Source organism: Agrilus planipennis, unplaced genomic scaffold, assembly GCF_000699045.2.
Source record: "Agrilus planipennis isolate EAB-ADULT unplaced genomic scaffold, Apla_2.0 scaffold71, whole genome shotgun sequence".
Lineage (NCBI taxonomy): Eukaryota > Metazoa > Arthropoda > Insecta > Coleoptera > Buprestidae > Agrilus > Agrilus planipennis.
Window position 1 is genome coordinate 592,813 of NW_020439007.1, and position 15,728 is coordinate 608,540.

General features: G+C 34.7%; 2 protein-coding genes across 3 annotated transcripts; one reads left to right on the forward strand and one right to left on the reverse strand.

Moving 5' to 3' along the window:
• Window positions 1-1,833: 1,833 nt before the first annotated feature.
• Window positions 1,834-10,997, reverse strand: LOC108732638 (zinc finger and BTB domain-containing protein 24). 2 transcript variants are annotated; one of them, XM_018463541.2, is made up of 4 exons: window positions 10,723-10,997; window positions 6,485-6,958; window positions 4,413-5,375; window positions 1,834-2,289 (listed from the first exon to the last, which is right to left on the reverse strand). In XM_018463541.2, exons 1-4 carry the CDS (start codon window positions 10,783-10,785, stop codon window positions 2,137-2,139), a joined length of 1,653 nt encoding a protein of 550 aa, XP_018319043.1. In that variant the 5' UTR covers window positions 10,786-10,997; the 3' UTR covers window positions 1,834-2,136. The 2 variants fall into 2 exon arrangements, with proteins under 2 accessions (XP_018319043.1, XP_018319044.1); XM_018463542.2 differs by having other exon boundaries at window positions 10,554-10,997.
• A 1,218-nt stretch (window positions 10,998-12,215) lies between these two features.
• On the forward strand, window positions 12,216-14,151 carry LOC108732574 (uridine 5'-monophosphate synthase). Its single transcript, XM_018463443.1, has 3 exons — window positions 12,216-12,527; window positions 12,579-13,062; window positions 13,146-14,151. The coding sequence occupies exons 1-3, from the start codon at window positions 12,381-12,383 to the stop codon at window positions 13,919-13,921; spliced, it is 1,407 nt and encodes a 468-aa protein (XP_018318945.1). The 5' UTR covers window positions 12,216-12,380; the 3' UTR covers window positions 13,922-14,151.
• The last annotated feature ends 1,577 nt before the right edge of the window (window positions 14,152-15,728 follow it).

The window sequence follows — 15,728 nt, forward strand, 5'->3', positions numbered from 1 at the left end:
TCTCCTAAATACAGGGTGTACAACAAATACGTGCAAATTTGATTTTTGTTCCAACAGTTGTTTTCTAGTAACTTAGCAAAAACCTTATTCACTATAAAAGACAACTTGCAAATAATTAGGTATATAAAATTACATAAAGGATGTTGTGGAATAAAAGACGTTCTTTTTGTATAAAATATATTTTTTTCTCGTGCGTTAACAGAACGGAAATTCAGTATACAAAAATGAAACTACTTGACTGACCGCAATACTTCTTACTATTGTTACTTACGATTAGATATATTCATGATAGAAAAAAATAATAATTTACCTAAAAACCTGCACAAAAAAATGAAACTTACAACTATGTTAACTTCGCATTGTCAAAACTTAAATAACACAAACCCTTTCGAAAAGAAATTGTATAGATAAGGGAAGGGGCAGGAGGGGAAGTACAGAATATAACGAGAATACAGCTGGCTATTTATGATTACCATCGTAGTCAACAAAAATTAAAATAAATTAAAAAAAATACATATTTACAAAACATACCAGTTGCTTACATACTTATAAAAATTAGAAAGAAGAAAATCCGTTTGAGAGAACATTACCTCCTTTTTTTATTATTTCAGGTACACATTAATTTTGAATAATATAACTGCCGATATTAATAATTTACAAATAGCATTATATTCTTTACTTCTTGTACCGCAGAAACAAAAGGTCATAGTACAAATTAATAATTCAATAAGTACAAATAATGATATATCATTCAGTAGGAAAACCCGACAGCTTAAAATGTTCTCTCCTTTAACATCGAACTACAGAAGAAATGTTAGAATGTTCGAATTTTGCAAGGGGCAGAATATTTTTAAGTAATTCCACTATTGTAACTCTAGGGACTGTCCACAAATTACGTAAAGCCAATTGGGTGGAAAGGGGGGGACCAGATTTAACTTATTTAAAATTGAATTATTATTGAAAATTAAAAACCTTTTTTTAAATGACGCCTAAAATATTTACAATGTACGCGTTGCGTAACAGACCGGGGATGGGAAGGAGAGCACAGGCCACGAGTTACGGTCTCGTTACGTGGAGGAAGAAGAGGGAGTCAAAAATTGGTAATTTTGCATTACGTAATTTATGGACGGCACCTAATCAGTCAGTTACATTCATGTACAATTTTATTTATTGTTTTCTTCTGTTCTATTCGTAAGAAATAATTTCATGAATAGTGCACACCCTGTATATCAATAAAATGACTAAAAACCTCTAGAAATATTTTTAACGATAAAATAGAAATAAAATATTTTTTTACAATTTATCTTACTAAATGATATCATTTTTTGTTTTAATAAACGAAATATTAAAAAAATTAGGTTGCTTTTGTAGTAGGAGAGAGGGCGGTTTGAGAGGGTACGGTAGAGGCAGTTTCAGCTTTTCGTTTTCTTTAAAGAGTCCCTCTTCAATGTAAACTATATACATGCACATCGTTTTATGTATATAATCATGTCATAACAATATATTTAATATAAATATCTTAACAGATTAATGCATAATATNGATGTTATTAATTTGAATGTATTATAATATAAATATATATAATAGGGAGAATAATAGCAATAAGAATACACAATATGTTCACCACTGACTCTGGAAGGACGAAAAAGAAGAACAAAAAAAAAGAGAGGAATACTCTAACCATTTCCAAAAAAATTTGCGGAAAATAAAGATGCACATTTGTATTTGTTATTCCGCTGATTATTATCACTACGACCAAAAAAGGAAAACTAATTAAGATTAGCGAATGAAAAAAAAAATGTACACCTAAAGAAAAATGTATAAATGTAAATATAATATGCACGTTATGCAAGCAATAGACAACAAAATAATTTCTAAAAATAATTATTACTATTATGTATATTATTGTTTATCGTAGTAGTCCGTAGGATTAATAAAATTCTATCCAAAACACTAACCGATTAGACTAAATTATCATTTCAGATTGTCTTTCTTCATTTTATTTTCTTTTTTCAACGACCGACAGAAAATGTGATGGGGGGGGGAGACTGACGTAAAGAAAAAAGGAAGAATTTCTGTTAATTGAACGGTTCAAAAAACAATGGGAGAGAAAGGAAAACAGAAGGAAACAACTTTTTAATGGGGCAATATCGACACGCTCTCGGACACAGCTGGCAACACTACAGTACTCACGTGTTGAGCATTGTCTTCGTCCGTTGACGCAGTCACCTGGATGTGGTGCTGAGGAACCTGAATTTGAACTGGGATCTGAATGTTCGACGTGGGTACCTGCATGGGAAAAATGTCATTATTCACTAGTTGAGCATGGCATCCAAATTCGGACGGTGAGTACCGTTATAACACGTTATTAGAATACATATGTATGCAACCAACTATACACTAGAATACAAACATTTAAACCCACTCGCATATTTGCAACTGTTCAGTTCCACCTCGAATTAGTGGCTTTTAATTAATAATTTTCATTGAACGATAACAGTTTGGGTATTGAGAATAGTCCTAAGCAACCCTTTCATCGTTTGACAGCACGAATAACGATCTGACTACCCTGAAAATACTGCAAGTGGAATGCAACATATCATGCTACATTTACACCATGCTAAGCGCTTCCCCACATATTGCTTTGTCTCCTAAAAGCTCACAAATCTAGTGTATCTAAAACCATCGGTGGTTTTAACATTGTATCGTATCTTCAACGTGTTTCATTTAAGAAATGTGTGAAAATTAAAGTGGAAGGTGGTTCTTCTTATCACATAAAACAATGAGCCAAAGGATGGTAATGATTTTTTGCAAGACTATATCATATTCTAAATTCTAAAACATGCAGGACAAGAGGTTAGAGATCGTATGTTTAAGTTAGTTAGTCACATTTACGAAACGGGGAAAGTCCCAGAGGATTATAAACGGAACGTAGTAGTAACATTACCTAAGAAGAGGGGCGCGGATAGGTGCGAGAAATTTCGAACAATTAGCTTAACTTCCCATGCGTCAAAAATCTTAATTAGAATTGTACAGAGGAGGATGGAAAAAAGGGCGGAAGAACTATTAGGGGAAGATCAATTTGGGTTTAGAAGAAATAGAGGAACGCGGGAGGCCATTCTAGCTTTACGGGTAGCAATAGAGAAAACGATAGAAAAAGGAAAGAGTGCGTACATAGGATTTGTAGATTTAGAGAAAGCTTTTGACAATGTTAAATGGGACAAGATGTTAAATATACTTAAAAATGTAGGGATGAATTACAAAGATAGAAGAGTGATACTTAGTTTGTATAAAGAGCAACAGGCAGTTATAGAGCTGGGGATGCAACGTAGAGAAGTAAATATTAGGAAGGGAGTCAGGCAGGGATGCACACTGTCACCGCTACTTTTTAATCTATACATCGAAGACGCCATCAACATCATTAAAGACAGTACAACTGTAGGGATAGATGTGCAAGGGCAAAAGATTAGTATGCTTAGATTTGCAGATGATATAGCAGTATTAGCATCTAGCAAGGAGGACCTAGAGATAGCTTTAAATAAAATGGAAGCGGTACTGACAGATCAGTACTGTATGAAAATAAATAAAAGTAAAACTAAAATACTGATATGCAAGGGAAGAAAAAGTAGGGAAAGAGCGAATATAAAGATAGGAGACGAAAAATTAGAAGAAGTGGCTGATTTTAGATACCTAGGAAGTCAGATAAGTGAGGATGGAAGGAGTAGTAGGGATATAAAGCAGAGGATAGCGCAAGGTCGTGTCGCCTTTAATAAAAAGAAGTCACTTCTATGCTCGGTTAATTTAGAAATTCGAAAAAGGTTGTTAAAGGTGTATGTTTGGAGCACGGCATTGTACGGGTGCGAAACATGGACAGTGGGAACGGCGGAAAACAAAAGGTTAGAAGCGTTCGAAATGTGGTGTTATAGGCGGATGATGAGGATATCGTGGGTAGAATAGGTTAGAAATGAAGAGGTATTAGAAACAATAGGAGAACAGAGGACTCTATGGAAGTCAATAAAAAATAGGCGAGATAGGTTGGTAGGACACCTCAGGCATGAAGGTCTAGTCAGAGATATATTAGAGGCAGAAGCAGGAGTTAGGAGGGGTAGAGGTAGACCTAGATTAAATTACTGTTTGCAAATAGTTAAGGATGTGGGCTGTTCTAGTTTTAGGGAAAAAGCGAAGATATGCTCAGGATAGGAAAGAGTGGAGGTACGTGTCCAACTAGTCTTAGGACCGATGACCTTATGATGATGATGATATCATATTAAAGTTATAATCCCTCATTTCCACTTACTAAGTTGAAGTCTACAGAATTTCCCTGATTTTACAAAAAGTAAACATCTCATTAGTATGTTTATGCTCCAATATGATACGTAATGAGCCCTTAAAAATTAATGTAAATAACGAACCTGTATTGTGACTGTTCCCTCTTTGCTGGCAAGCAAATTTTGCTGTTGCTGTTGTTCCTTTGCTCTCCTTGTGATATGCGACCTCGCATGCTTCCTCAAATGGTCCTTCCTGTAAAATCCCTTGCCACATTCCCCGCATATTTCCGTCTTCTCGCCCGAATGAATGACGAAATGAAGATTGAGATGTTCTTTCCTCTTGAAACCCTTCATACAAACGGAACACACGAATGGTCTTTCGGGGTTGTGGCCGAGCTTGTGTCTTTCCAAATGCTCTTTCCTTTTCAGTCCTGCCCCGCATATGTCACATATGAATCGACGTTCGATTTTGTGTCCTACAAGATGCTGCTCCAGAAGTTCTTTTTCGGGATACGCCATGTGACATTCCGGACAACAGAAGAGGGTGGTTCCGTCGAGGGCTGTGGCTATATGAACCTGACCAGGTTTGGGTTTTTTCGGTTTCGGTGGTTTCTTCTTGTACTTTTTCTTCTTTTTCGTCTTGTCTGGGTCGTCCACGTTCTCTTCCATTTCGCCCTCGAGTTCGTTCATTATGAGAGGTTCCTGTTCGGGCTCTCCCGTCTCTACAACGGTCTCTATGATCCCATCTTCGTTTATCTGTTCCCTCTTGACCGTTGTATCAGTGTTGAACTTGAGGAATTGCTGAAGACTGAGCGGTAGGGTGGTGTTTTGGATACGTTGGAGGTATTCTTGCACGGCGGTGTTCTGAAGGTAGTTGGCCGGTATGGCGGTTATAGAGGCGCCGCCCCCGTCCGTCTGACCGTCGTCTTTTGCTGACAACACCTCGTTTTTAATTAGGGCAACGGGGGTGATCGTTGCAGTGCCCTCTTTGAGTTTATCCTGGTCTTGGTCCGATTGAGGTGCCGTCGTCTGGATCAACTGGATGTCTTGGGGCTGCAGAGCCGCCACCACTGTCATACCTTCCGGGATGCCATTTTGACCATCCACCTTTAAATTAAATAATTAGTAGCGATAAATAAAAGTATGCAAGGGAAGATATAAAGGAGGAAAAGAGCGAATATAAAGGTAGGAGACGAAATATTAGAAGAAGTGGCTGATTTTAAGTATCTAAGAAGTCAGATAAGTCAGGATGGAAGGAGTAGTAGGGATATAAAGCAGAGGATAGCGCAGGGTCGAGTCGTTTTCAATAAATAGAAGTCACTTCTATGTTCGCGGACGATTAATTTACGAATTCGAAAAAGCCTGTTAAAGGTGTATGTTTGGAGCGTGGCGTTGTACGGGTGCGAAACATGAAAAGAAATGGTTAGAAGCGTTTGAAATGTGGCGTTACAGGCGAATGATAAGGATACCGTGGATAGAGAAGGTTAGAAATGAAGAGGTATTAGAAAGAATAGGAGAACAGAGGAATAAATAAAAGTAAAACTAAAATACTGGTATGCAAGGGAAGAAAAAGTAGGGAAAGAGCGAATATAAAGATAGGAGACGAAAAATTAGAAGAAGTGGCTGATTTTAGGTATCTAGGAAGTCAGATAAGTGAGGATGGAAGGAGTAGTAGGGATATAAAGCACAGGATAGCGCAGGGTCGTGTCGCCTTTAATAAAAAGAAGTCACTTCTATGCTCGCGAAAGGTTAATTTAGAAATTCGAAAAAGGTTGTTAAAGGTGTATGTTTGGAGCACGGCGTTGTACGGGTGCGAAACATGGACAGTGGGAGCGGCGGAAAACAAAAGGTTAGAAGCATTCGAAATGTGGTGTTATAGGCGGATGATGAGGATATCGTGGATAGAGAAGGTTATAAATGAAGAGATATTGGAAAGAATAGGAGAACAGAGGACTCTATGGAAGTCAATAAAAAATAGGCGAGATAGATTGGTAGGACACCTTCTTAGGCATGAAGGTCTAGTCAGAGACATATTAGAGGCAGAAACACGAGTTAGGAGGGGTAGAGGTAGACCTAGATTAGATTACTGTTCGCAAATAGTTAAGGATGTGAGATGTTCTAGTTTTAAGGAAATGCGAAGATTAGCTCAGGATAGGAAAGAGTTGAGGTGCGTGTCCAACCAGTCTTAGGACTGACGACCTTATGATGATACTTACGATCTGTATTCCGTCCTGGGTGGGGTTGTAGGCGACTGTTAGTACTGTGGCACCCTGTCCGAAGGCCTGAATGGGTATCTGGGATATCTGGTACTTGGGAGACTGTGCCTGACTGGTCTGTGCGACGGACACAGGCGTCGGATTGACCACCTGGATCTGGACAGTCTGTTGAGGGTCGCCCGGTTTCGCTCCAGGCATTGTGATGGGCAACGTGATCAAGGTCTGGGCCTGCTGGGAGGAATTGTTCTGGGTGGGCGAGGTGGAGGCGGTGGCGGCTGCGAACGCGTTCGCGTCAAGCGGTCGGATATAGTGGACACCATTTTCGCCACCCTGTAGCACACCGACCACCTGGCCGTTGGTCGTTGTCACGTTTTGCGTGATCTTTCCGCCCGCCGTGAACTGGGTGGCGACCGGAAGTGCCGCCGACAACGGAACTCCGACACTGAACGGGTTGTAGTTCATTTTTTCATAGATCTATTAAAATAAAAGTGAAATAAACTGGCCAATTAAGTACTCGAAAGTAGAAATTGTTCAGTTTCACTTTTTTTTTCAAAAATTGAGGTACAGCAAGATACCTATCTTTGCTTCCCACATAAAATATATTAACATGTAATAATAAACAAAATAATTAATAATAAAACTATCTACAACGATCAAATCTATTTGAAAACATGTTTCTAAATTGTCTTTGTAGGTTAAAAAAAAAACTTTCTTTCTATTCTGAGACCTTTCAAAAAATACGCATCCAAAAAAGGATCAAGAGGGTAGGTAGCTAGGGTGTTATTACTTGAAAATGGTTTGTGGAATTAAAGTTGGGCATTTTCGGCAAAATAGGCTGTCATATAACTTTTACAACAGGTACGTTTTATGGTACCTAGGTAGAAAAACTTAAAATTATTTACCGACTTTAGAAGGAAAGAAATATATATACAAACAATTTATAGTTTTAAAAGACATCGCGTCATGAGCCCATTTTTTACGAATTTCTTAATTTTCAATGATATTACTAAATCACGTCATCGTCATGAGATAATAAATCTCAATACAAACACACAAAACACATTACGAACACCGACTGAAGAATATATAAACTATTTCAAGGACCATTCTACAACTAAATAATGCACAAGTACATGCATTTATGTATGTATTAAATTTGAAAGTTTGCAAAGCAATTTTACTTATGTACACATCAATTTTTCTTTCTTCTTGCCTCTAATTATTCCTTAACCAATAGTCTACGTCATTATTACAGTGCCAAATTGCCAAAATAATTAACCACATATTGCACAAACGACATACCCATAATAATAATAAATGCGAAATGTAACATTGTTTTGCAATATATAAAACAGTCGAAAGTGCAACAAAGAAAAGAAACAAACTCACCACAATGCATAAAACAAAAAAATAATAAAATAAAATAAACGAAAAACGGCACTTGTTGTTTAATTGGTACTACATTATTTTTTCGTCGATAAAAGTCCGCATTGCCCGGATCGCGTCCCGTATTCAAAATTGGCGCACTTTTCGGCCCTACACAACTTGTGCGTGTCCTTGGGACTACCCCCGAAAACTTAGAGGGGGCGACGGTACGGTACGGTGGTAAAATTCGCGTTACAGAAGTGGTAGGTTAGGTAGAGTGTGTACCCCGATTTACGGTAGTAGTAGTAGCAACAACATGAGAAATTTGAAAGTGGGGCCCTCAGGTTTTAGAAAACGCGATCACGTGACAAAACATACACGACGACCACCTGTACTGTCTTCGTCCAACAGGTCGTTAAAGAACGCGGAATAGACGGAGACGGAACAGGCGGATTTCTAACGGCATGGGAGCTCTCTTAAGCAACCCAGTTACCTACTTGTAGCATTGGATACACCTCGAGAATACACTTTCACCTACAGTTTATAAGGTACTGTTGTTTTGCTTGAATAGAATTTTATTCGCCGTTCGTACACGGACAAATTCGTACTTTCTCAGACACGAAAATTTAAACTAATGGCAAGTTTAGTTTTTTTTAGAAATTTAGGTACTCCATTCCCTAATTTTTTCTCATTTGAATTGTATTTTTTTATAAATAAAAAGAGAATCTTTTATTTTCAATAAAGTATTTTTAGACGTACTTAATTAAAATTACAAAAAAAATGAAAGTGAAAAGGTGGCATGTAACTCAAGTATGTTAATTAGAAGACAATAAGAGGTAGTACCATTTAAGGGTAATAATACAATTGGTAATCACTAATTAAGTACATCAGACTTGTAAGTGTTCAAGTTTCAATAACTTGCCTTCATTGTTTAAGTCATTAGGTACTTAATAATATTCACGTCTACTATTAAAACAAAAGATTTTGAAACAGACACAAATTCCACGTTATTTCGGCGCCACCTACTGCAATTTGGTAGCACTTCACCAACATGTTGCATGCGAAATACGGTAGATGACGCTTGAGACGACGTTCTTCTTTTTTTATTGTGTAATGTACAATTTAATATATGTATGACAATATTTTAAAGAATAACCGTATGTGTATAGAATTTTTAAAGATTTCTACTAAGATGTTATTAATTTGAATGTATTTTCAGTTAAATAAATGAATCATCTCCAAACCTCAACGAGTAGTTTTTTTAGGATGTTTCGCTTAATTTCCTATTCAAATTGTATAAGGTATATTCACGTATTACATACATTTCTTTATTACGTACACATTTGTGCGTACCATTATTCATATGTGCGAAATAAGCTAGCGTAGGCCGCATCAATGGTAAAATTATTCGTGTTGAATGCGTGAGTGATTCTATATATATGTAACAGGTACTCTCGGCGTACTGGAAAAAGCAACGTATGCATGTTAAATCGTTAGATACCTATGTAATTAACAACGCTAATGTTGAAAGAAATTAATCGAAAACATTTGACTTTAGCGTATACGTTTGTATTTTGTTATTCTTACAATAATTGAATTTAAATTTGTCGACAATTTGCTTGTCCTTGAAATTTGATCGCTTGTTACACCGGAAAGGGGGGGACCAGATTTAACTTATTTAAAATTGAATTATTATTGAAAATTAAAAACCTTTTTTTAAATGACGCCTAAAATATTTACAATGTACGCGTTGCGTAACAGACCGGGGATGGGAAGGAGAGCACAGGCCACGAGTTACGGTCTCGTTACGTGGAGGAAGAAGAGGGAGTCAAAAATTGGTAATTTTGCATTACGTAATTTATGGACGGCACCTAATCAGTCAGTTACATTCATGTACAATTTTATTTATTGTTTTCTTCTGTTCTATTCGTAAGAAATAATTTCATGAATAGTGCACACCCTGTATATCAATAAAATGACTAAAAACCTCTAGAAATATTTTTAACGATAAAATAGAAATAAAATATTTTTTTACAATTTATCTTACTAAATGATATCATTTTTTGTTTTAATAAACGAAATATTAAAAAAATTAGGTTGCTTTTGTAGTAGGAGAGAGGGCGGTTTGAGAGGGTACGGTAGAGGCAGTTTCAGCTTTTCGTTTTCTTTAAAGAGTCCCACTCAAATGTAAAAAAATATTCCAATTAATTAAGATTTTATGCCCAAAAGTTGTAAANCAACGCTAATGTTGAAAGAAATTAATCGAAAACATTTGACTTTAGCGTATACGTTTGTAATAATTGAATTTAAATTTGTCGACAATTTGCTTGTCCTTGAAATTTGATCGCTTGTTACACCTGTCTGCTGATCGATTTACAAAAAAAAAAGAGAAATATACAAACTCATAGGTATTATTTTAACCACAAAGAAGTCGACATGAGACGTGCAAAGGGAAAACAGAATACTTTACAAATGAACATCGTGTTGTATGCCTGTTGTGGTGTATGATCACACAATGATGCAGTTAATTGGTTATCAGGTTAATGACCTTGAACTAATTTAATATCCGTATGAAATGTCGTGTATGTTATGCTGATGCACTGAAATGCACATAGGAAGGCGTATCTATGACGATGACGATGCCTAACGTGGTGGAGGAAGGTGGTGGTGGTTTAGGAAGAATGTGGGGATGAATATATCCTACCAGAATACACTATGAACACCCCTTCCACAAATTCTACATCACGGCGACGAAGCTCCCTACCCTAAAACACCCGCAACCCGCGAAAAGATGCGAGAAAACATTTGATGCACTCGCGAACGGCCCTTATCAGTACGAAAACGTTAAAAATTACGGAATAAGACTCGCTTACCTTTGGTAATCTGGCGAAGATACGACGATAACGGTTTCTTCGCAGGATAACTGCATTCGTCATCAACAACTGCCGTACGCAAGCAACGACGCTCAGTTCCGTTCATAGAAAAATAATGGTGTTGTTCATTTACTAAAACTTCCATCTGGAGTTATTGTTTGTTATTCATAGATGGCATGTGTGACGTTCGAACAATATGAAATATATTAGTCAATAGTGGCGCTAAATTTAATTATTACCTTACTTTTATTTAAATAAAACAATTATTATTAAATTTCCTAATTATCCGTTCTGTCAATTAAAATAATAAATAAAAATTAAAATCATTAGATTTGTTTGAATTACTTATTTAAAATTAAAATAAAGGACAGATTTATCATACAATACTCTTTATTTATTTTAGTGGTGTACAACTAAAACTGTCATTAATTAGTTACTGGAATGAATGCAGTTCAAATAAACAATTTCAACCAAATATAAATCCATTATAATTACCTAATTATTAGCAATATACATGAATAGCAAAATGCATTGTATAGTGATTTTTAACATATTTTCTCAGTATATAGATCAATGTTACATTAAAAATAATGTTTTAAAGATTCATGAAATGCATAAAAGGTAATCATAATCATATTTCAAAACTTTGCCCATTGCGTTGTGAACGTTCAATGTACATTTCAAAAAGAAGCTTATTAACATTAAAATAATGAGGATTTTCTATCTCATTTAATTCTGGACTATAACAGGGTATCCTGCTAAGTTCAGAATTATGCAAATTTTCATTAATTACACTAGCTCTCTGCAAGGATGCATCAATGCATGGGGGCCCTGGACCCCACTGGTTATTTTCTAATAAATTAATATGTAAATCACTATTGACTAGTAAAGATCCGTTAATATGAAGATTGTTAATACGTTTCGACAGTGGCATAAACTCCATTTCTTCTTCATGAATGTTTCTTCCTCTTTTCCTAAAATAACAAAGTAAATTATTTCTAACCATATCAATCATGATGTTGAATTTGTTGTCCTGAAAATGAAAGTTTTATTTGTACCTGTTCTGAGTCATCTTTTTTGGGATTTTTATTATTACGGTCACATTTATTCAACAAATTTCAATTAGTTATTGAAATTTTTACTTAGGATACGTCAAAAATGATGTTATTACAGATGTTTTTCGCTTCTGACTGATAAGACTGATGACAAATCACTTACGATTCATTTTATTTGATAGAAACAAGAAAAGGCGTATGACTAATTATTTATAATGAAATGTATCTTTATATAAACTTTTATTTTAATTGCTTGTATTTAATTAGTTTTTCTCTTAATTAGACTTCCTCAAATAAATTACGAACAATAAATTGATCACAATTTTATCCATCTGATCAGTATACCGATTGCACCTGTGTTTTTATTTATCTATGTTTGTAATCTATGGATTTTGACATGTTCTTTATGGTTTTTGTTTTTTTTATATATTTGAATGAATTAGGTTATAAACGTGTGGTTCAAACAAGATTGAAGCCGTTTATTTTTATTTTTCTATTTTTTTCAGTGTTTTAAAAAATTTAATCAGTAAAATTAGCTGCCGGTCTTTAAGTTAATTAACATTTGAAAGATAAACAATTCAATTTTAAGTAACAAATTAAATAATGGACTATCAAAGTAGACTAAAGAAATTTGCTGTTGACCTTTTTAAAATTGATGGTATCAAATTTGGCGAATATAAAACGAAAGTGGGATTGATGACACCTGTTTATTGCGATTTAAGGGTTCTTATCAGCTATCCTAAGCTTTTGGTAAGACAAGCAGTTATTTTGTGAAACATAAAATAACCATGCCTTGTAAAGGATTTTTTAGCCAACTTAATAGCAGATAATTTACCAAATCTAAAGTCTCATGACTCTTTGTGTGGTGTGCCTTACACAGCCTTACCTATTGCCACTGTGGTTTCAGTGAAAACTGGAATTCCAATGGTTATGAGACGTCAAGAGAAAAAATATCATGGAACTAAAAAGCTTATAGAAGGCCACTTTAATACTGGTGACAAGTGTCTTATTGTTGAAGACGTTGTTACATCTGGAAGCAGTATTTTAGAAACTGTCAAGGACTTGAGAGAGGCAGGATTAGAATGTTCAGAGACAATTGTTTTGTTAAATCGAGAACAAGGTGGTGAAAATCTTTTGAAAAAATCTGGAATAAAAATGCATGCACTGTTAACACTGACTACATTAATAAGCTTTTTGAAGGAAGAGGGATGTGTTGATGATGTAACAGTAACAAAGGTACAAGAGTATATAAAAAGCAATCAAGTTGAAGATAAAGAAATCCAAAGTACGCACTTATTTTTCTTTTTTACCTATTTAATTTGTGTGAATGCCTTTAATGAGACAATAAAAGAGATATTCTGTTTGTAGGTAGGCTGAAACTGCAGTATACTGACCGAATTCCATTCACAAAAAACCCAGTGGCTAAACGGCTTTTAAAAATAATCTCTGAAAAACAGTCCAATTTGTGTTTAGCAGCTGATGTTCTGACTGGAACAGAGCTTCTGAACTTGGCTGAAGAAGTTGGGCCATATATTTGCATTCTAAAAACGCATATTGATATTATAGAGGACTTCAATGAAAATTTGACAAAACATCTAAAAGATATATCTCAAAGACATAACTTTTTGTTGCTTGAAGATCGAAAATTTGCAGATATAGGGAAAGTTGTACAATTGCAATACACAAAAGGGGTTTTTAAGATATCATCATGGGCCAAATTAATAACACAACATGCAATAATAGGACCGGGGGCTCTCCAAGCTGTAAAACAGAACTCGGAAGACTTGGGAGTGTTTTTATTGACAGAAATCAGTACCAAAGATAATTTAATTAGCAGTTCGTATACCAAGGCTGCATTGGAAATGGCAGAAGGATTTTCACATTTGATAACTGGTATCGTATGTCAAAGTCCTTTGTTTCTGGATAAACCAGGATTCCTCCAGCTTACCCCTGGAGTGAAATTGAATTCCATAGGAGACAGTTTGGGACAGCAATACAGTTCTCCTGAAAATGTGATTCTAGAAAGGGGGGCTGACATAGCTGTGGTGGGGAGAGGTATCACCGAGGCAACAGATAGGGCTCAAGCCGCAGAAAAGTACAGGAATTTGTTGTGGGAGGCTTACCAGAAAAGAGTAGAAATGTAATTATTAATAAACTGTATAGAAAAAACAGATGGGAAATATCATGGGATAAACATTCCAATGAATGTGATATTTAAGTTGTTTATATTTTTCAGAAAATTTGTATTACATTTTATAGAATTTCCATGATGTTTGTAGTAAACTTATTAACTGTTAGCTGTTAAGGATGGAAATAATATACTGTAGACATTCTAAGTCGAAATAGTATTAATAAATAGATTTTATTAATTGTATGTTTTTTGATAATTAAATATAACGTTTTGCATTTAAAAAATTAATAAAAACTAGAGGTTCTGACACCTCACAAAGGGAATTTCGGTCAATGATTTTGCTCAATACGTCATGAGGACATTTCTACAATTATTTAATATCATCGAAACAGTCATTTTGAAGAATTCGAACTTTTTTACGGAAATATATGCACCTTTATGGCGGTGTGAGCCGTGTGACCAGTCGTTCCGCACTCGTTTTCAACCCTTTCACCTTTATGTAGTACATAATAAGTAAATAATACTTCTTATGTGTACAGATAATAACAGATATATTGGCTTTATTTCAGGTATATGATCGAATATTTGTTAATGTAAAAGTTCAACTGTTTATTTTATTTTAATGATTGGAATTTTCCAATTAGAAAGTTATGAATGTATTGGGAACTGCAACATAAAAGATCGCGGAATCTGTCTGTATCTGATGAAGACGTGGTTTTGTTTCTTACATAATTTTCATTAAAAATCCATCTATGTATATAGGTTCTTAATGTACAAATCTTTATTATACTTCATTAAAAATTAAAAGGAATACTCACCCCCTAATTACCACAAATAATTTTAATTGAGCGGACACGTGTTTCGCCATCTTCATACGTGGGCATTATCAACGCGAGACTGAGATAGTAAAATTATTTGTGGTAATTAGGGGTGAGTATTCCTTTTAATTTTTAATTAATATTTACCACAGTCTCCTCTTTCTAATTTTATATTTTATATGGAATATTAATATTTCTTTGCTTTTTGGTACTGTTCTGAACACCCTGTATACCCAATCGTTAGCTGCTGACGAAACAATCGCTTAAATTTAATAACAAACAATCTGTAATTACTAAATCATTATTTTAAAATAATGGATAACTCTTGTTATCTGAACAATATAAATTATCTGTGACACTTTGTTTATTAGGTACAAGATTTAAAAACATTTTTTAAACTTCCAGTTTATCATAATAATTTAATCATTCCTAAATATATAAGTAAATGTCCAAATCGATGATTTTGAAGTATTTTTGCAGTAGTTTTTAAACACCTCCGTTTCATTAACAATTTATTTAAATGTCGTTTAATAACTGTACAATTGAATTTTATAAATTTTCCATGTACTTATTATATTGAATGCATTGTTAATTATTCCTTGATGACGCAAAAATTAATTTTCATTGATTAACTCAAAAACTCACAGCAAATTATCTTCTTTTAATCTTATTCATGAAAATGGTTACATATATAGTCTTATACTGTGGCTGCAATATTTGCAGCGAAAATCGATTCTATTGATGTTCCAATATGGTAGATTAAACAGCATTTTATTTTTTCTACAAAATAATCATAGTTCAACAACTTAGGAAGGAAAAATTAATGCAGAAGAGTTGGAGTTCAAACGATAGTATCCCAGGAAAACGAAGTTTACATAGAAAATTTCCAACTTGAATAACAGTTTAGATCATTTGATTAATTATCCTTTTCGGCTGTTGCAACATACTTATTAAACATTTATTAAAAGACTCGTTCTATGCATGAATGTAAACAATCCCGGA